At 43.6% G+C, this 5,191-nt stretch overlaps 1 protein-coding gene across 1 annotated transcript; it reads right to left on the reverse strand.

The window, feature by feature from the left end:
* On the reverse strand, positions 1 to 3,702 carry LOC104757885 (nitrate reductase [NADH] 2). Its single transcript, XM_010480664.2, has 3 exons — positions 2,303 to 3,702; positions 1,868 to 2,008; positions 1 to 1,769 (listed from the first exon to the last, which is right to left on the reverse strand). Exons 1-3 carry the CDS (start codon positions 3,588 to 3,590, stop codon positions 202 to 204), a joined length of 2,997 nt encoding a protein of 998 aa, XP_010478966.2. The 5' UTR covers positions 3,591 to 3,702; the 3' UTR covers positions 1 to 201.
* Positions 3,703 to 5,191: the final 1,489 nt, after the last annotated feature.

A 5,191-nucleotide genomic window follows, 5' to 3' on the forward strand; every position in this document is an offset into this window, starting at 1 on the left:
TTTTTGAAATATTTTTTTTATTGTAAAAAAATATCGATAGTGAATACAACAGACAAATTATATTTCCCAAATGAAAACTTTAAAGAAACCAACATTATATACAAAACAAATCTATCATTACTTATTTAGACTCTATAAATAACAACTTGGCTTTTTGACCACCTAACGTTTTTGACTTTTGAAATATCTTTGGCTTTAGGATTAGAATATCAAGAAATCCTCCTTGATGTTATATTGCATCTTCTCCAAATTCGGCTGAACCGCAAACTGAATCATCGGTGGTGGTCCACAAGCCATGGCGAGGGGTGAGCCATCTAATCCATCAGGGATATGCTCTCGCATAATCGCCTCAGAGATAAAACCGGTACTGTAAGCCCAATCTTCCTTTGCTGATTCCACTACGTACCAAACCTTTAGCCGGTCCGCATACACCTCTGCCCAACTATCCAATTCCTCCCTTAGGAGAATATCTTCCTCAGTCCGGTTTGCATAAATAACATACATCTCAGTCTCATCCTCTGGATCTTTCAGAATGGCTTGGATAATTTGGTAAATCGGGGTTATACCGGTTCCGCCTGCCAACATTGCCAATTTCTCAGCAATCTTCGGTTTACCGTGAACCGTGAAATTACCCTTGCCTAGATACTCAACATGACCCAATGGTCCTTTGATCTCCAGCGTTGACCCTATAGGTAACGAGTCTAAGTACTGCGACATGAGCCCGCCATTAGGGAATCTTGGGTGGACACCACCAAAGTAAATCTTGACCACAAGTTCGAAGTAGCCAACCACATCAACGGTGCTGCTCGGTGTGTAAGCCCTGAGGCAGAGCTTATCATTAATGGTGGCGCAGAGGAAAATGTGCTTACCAACCGGTAAACCAAGAACCATGTCCTCAACGGGTAAAGCAAACCGGAACTTACGAACATCATGAGAAATGGAAGTCTTTTCAACGAGTTGAACCGGGACTTTAGCCCGGGGGTTAACCAAAGCAAGGTTCCTAACCGGAGCCGCCTCTCCAATGGGAGCCAGCAAGGAGAACACAGCGGACGAACCGTGAACAGAGTTGTTGGGCGAGGAAGAGTCAGAGGAATAACCAGTGGTAATGAGCTCTCCAATGCGGTAATCCTCAAGCATCTTCTTGGCTTTATCAGAGTGAATGGCATCAAACTCCTCTGTACAATCCGTACCAGCATTGATCAAGATCGAATCCGAACCACCCGGATGGTCCTTGAGGAAGCGGGTACAGTCATAGATATGTCCATGAACAATGATCCAGCAAGAATCAGCAGAGTTATGCTTCTTGACCTCCGACGTCGAGTACATCTTCGCAGTTGTGTTCATAAATGGCGTCGAAACTGATTTCTTGAGAGTAGGAGGCGCGTCCGCGGATTTCTCGAGGTGACGTTCCTTGGCCATCCATCCACCAGATTCATTGCCCGGAAGCGTTGGATGCTCGAACACGATCCCGATCTCACCCTTGTGAGGCTTGCAAACGTTGGTCTTCACTCTGAACCAACAGTTATTCATCATCCCCATGAGATTCCATATCATTTTCTCGGGCTGCGTGTTGAGAGTCTCGTCCCATGCACGGACAGCGATCTCTTTGGCACTAAGCAGGTCCAAAACCTCAACCTCAAGTGACCAGAAACACCAACACCAGAATTTCCCATACTTGTTCGGCTTCTCTTGATGGTCAAGTTCACATACGTTCCATGTTTCTCCACCATCCACTGTCACCTCTACACGGGTCACTTTCTTTCCACCTCCTGTTTTGTATATAAAGATTTTTCTATTTATTATTATCAACTCTTCCCAGTATTAAATATATTTATTATTTTTACAAACTTTTAAAAGAAAAAAGTACCGGAATATGCGTAACCCTTTAAAGTGTAAGGTCTTTGGGTGGTGAAAGCGTTGATGGGAAGAATCTCCTCGTGACAAGGCGTCGTAATCACGGAGTTTATGTTTAGCTCGTTGATTATGTACTCCGGCTTATACCACCAGCCTGGAAAAATTAATTTCAATTTATATTTAATCACCAAAAAATAAAAAAAATAAATTTAATTATATAAATAACTGAAGCTGACATCATCCACCAACATTTAGTTTTTCATTGTTTAATCGTAGTATGATTTTTTTTTTTGTTTTTGTTTTTCTCCTATAGGTTCGGAAACTTTTAAACATGTCGTTTAGTTCATTTCAATGCGATTGCTATAAAACTAATTATTGAAAAGACTATATTTAAGTTTGCAAAGATTATATTAATATTCTTGAAGCAAAAAGATTTGTGTGTGTGTACCTTCTTCGTCGGCGAGTTCGGCATCTACTTGAGAAGGTAGAACTCTGTTGTCCTTGAAATGGTAGAAATTGTCGGATTCTTGAGTTGTGACAATAATCCGTTTCAACCATTTAACCATCCGACCACCGATGAAACCGGGGATTACGATCCGAACCGGAAACCCGTGGTCTGGTGTTAGGTACTCTCCGTTTTGCATATATGCCAAAATGATATCTCTTGATGGATCCATGGCATACTCCTTCTTGATGCTCGTTCCGTATTTCGAACCGTTAGTTCCGGCGCCACCTGGGAGATCCTCCGACCCTTCAAAGCATACGTTGAGAGCGCCGCCTTTCCGGCTAAAGATCCCACAGCGACGCAATACGTCGCAGAGAGGGACACCGCGCCAGACGGAGGTGGAAACCCCCGCGGATCCCCAGTTGAATCCCTTCGATTTCTTCACCATGTTCTGCTCCTTACGGCGGTTCCCCGCGCAAACCAGCGTCGCGGCGAACTCTCTGTAAGCGAACTCGGAGACGAGCTGGTCCATCGTGAATTTCATGGGCCGTTTGACGAATCCGGTCACTTCGACCGTCCATTCTGCCCATTGGGCCTTAGGGACATGGCCGTGGTTACGGACGTAGTGCAAGGGGACAGGGGTGATAAACCCGTGATGCATTAAACGGTTAAGAGGCGCCTCGGAGTTAAAGGGATGTTTCCCTGTGAGACGGACCATGGAAGGGTTACGTTCGATCCAGCTATCAGCCGTGTATTCGTCTCTCAGGTCCAAGATCGACGGCTCAAGCTCGCTGTTGGATTTGCGTATCATCTCCTTGTAGTACACGGCGTTGCTGTTGTGAGTTTCGTTCTCGTCTTCGCTCGACACGTCTTCGTCATCGTCATGAACCGTCGCTGGTTTCAAGAACACGGTTTGGTTGATGGTTCGGTTCTGGTTTGCCTTAGGGGAATCGGACCGGCCCGGAACAGGAGGTTTGTAAGAACGAACGACGCCGTTTAAACCTGGCTCGAGCCGAGCGTATTGGCGATTATCTACAGAGGCCGCCATGTTGGAAAGAGAAAGTGTATAATCGTGAATAGTGTACAAGACTAAGCCTTTTCTCTCTCTCTCTCTCCCTCTGTGAGTGAGATTGAGATCTGAGGACGAAAATGCATCGTTGGTGGAGATGAAGTTATATAGGAGAGAGCCTAGTGGTATGCCTCTTGGGAAGTATCCTGCCGAATCACACGTATGGGGACCATTTGTGACTTTTAAATTATTATTAATTTTTATCTTTTTTTTCTTTCTCATTTACTATTAATTCTTATTATGACTTGACTAAATTAAATAATCATCCATTTGTATAACAAAAGTACGAATGAATGAATCCGTTGGAGAAGTAGTTTTGTAGACTGTTGAACACATCCCAAGCATGTAGATTCGCCTTCCTTTATGTTAACAACTGAACTTTCCATTAAAAATGAGTTTAGTAAACGAAACCGAAGTTGCGGAACCGAAAAACAAAAATCTTAGATCTAATATATATAAAATAAATTATTATTCATAGTATTTTAACACTTTTTTTACTTTTAGGCAAGTTTTTTTTTGTCGGCAATATAATTTTATATTTAATAAAAATCACCGTACCTTGTTTCATGATATTATAAAGTCTGATTTATTTATCTTATCATCTTTTGCCAGACCATCAGCTACAACGTTTACAGAACATGGAATCTTTACAAAAATTATAGATTCATATAAACGGGCAATGTTCTCAATATCCTTCAAGTGGGTTTCTAATAAAGACTAATCGCTTTGCTGAAGTTTATGTCCACCATTGGAGATATGAGATACTTTTTTATTTAAGGTTTCTTCGTCTCCATAAAACATGACATTGTTATAACTCAGCCTGCTGACATGAAGAACTGCCAACTTTAAAGCATCAGTTTCTACTTCAAGAGGTGTGCTCACATGACTGATGGACACCATGTGATGTTATCGCAGGACGCGACCTCGGCCAAGAAGACCAAGACACACCAGACGCGACCGAGACGCCTGACCGAAACGCATTGGACGCGGCCAACGCAACCACTTCGGACGCGGCCAAAGCTCCAACAATCCTTCCCGGATCCACCACACGCTCCAAGAGCTCAGCGAAGGCGGCCAAACAACGGCTCAACCTATTCGTCTGGACATTCGCTCAACACCAGCCGCCCCATGAAGACTCCGAAGGCTCAGTTCGCTTAGTCTTCACTCTTACCCAAGAGTGAAGACGATCAAGTCGCTTAAAGCAAGAAAATCCTAACAAGCCTCGAACCGGGTTCGACCTTGTTAGAGACCATATCAAGAGGAGAGCCAAACCTCTTGTGTCGTCTCTCGATCCATTCGCATTTCCCCCTCGCTTCACTTTCATCTTTCCAACACCGTAACCCCGAGTTCTATTCCATAAGCCCTCGAGTTTCCATCGTTCCATCTCGCTTTCCTTCCACCATTGCTTCCACCACTTCATCCACTAGCCGCATCCGACCGCATCCGAATGATACGAAGAGACCTCACGACCGTACTCGCGAATCTCTCGTTGGAATCTCCTCTTCTCTCGTTTTCGTCATTTGAATCCTCCATAGATTCAAACCTCCGCAGCTTGGCCGAGGAAACTTTTGCCATTCTCAACTTGTCCGAAGACGCAAACCGCTCTTGGTCCGCATTCGCGTCTCCGGGTAACATCAGCTTGGTATCAGAGCTTCAAAGCTCCTACGAGGTTGTTTCTTTCCAGAACTTTATATTTCATTTAAAGTTTGAATCTTTGGTTGTTTAGTAATAAAGCTTTCATCTTTTTGTTCCTTAGGATCCGTTTGTTTATTTGGTTTAAATTGGTGTATGCTTGCAATTGTTGACTGCTTGATTAGGTTTTT

This window comes from Camelina sativa, chromosome 17, assembly GCF_030686135.1.
Source record: "Camelina sativa cultivar CO46 ecotype springtype chromosome 17, ASM3068613v1".
NCBI lineage: Eukaryota > Viridiplantae > Streptophyta > Magnoliopsida > Brassicales > Brassicaceae > Camelina > Camelina sativa.

Bases quoted from the DNA above. Each gene is read 5' to 3' on its own strand.
- LOC104757885 (XM_010480664.2), bottom strand. From the start codon at position 3,590: ATGAGAAAGAAAAAAAAGATAAAAATTAATAATAATTTAAAAGTCACA. The intron at 2,009-2,302 runs GTACACACACAC...TAATTTTTCCAG, and splicing joins CGAACTCGCCGACGAAGAAG to GCTGGTGGTATAAGCCGGAG. The intron at 1,770-1,867 runs GTACTTTTTTCT...TATACAAAACAG, and splicing joins AAAGGGTTACGCATATTCCG to GAGGTGGAAAGAAAGTGACC.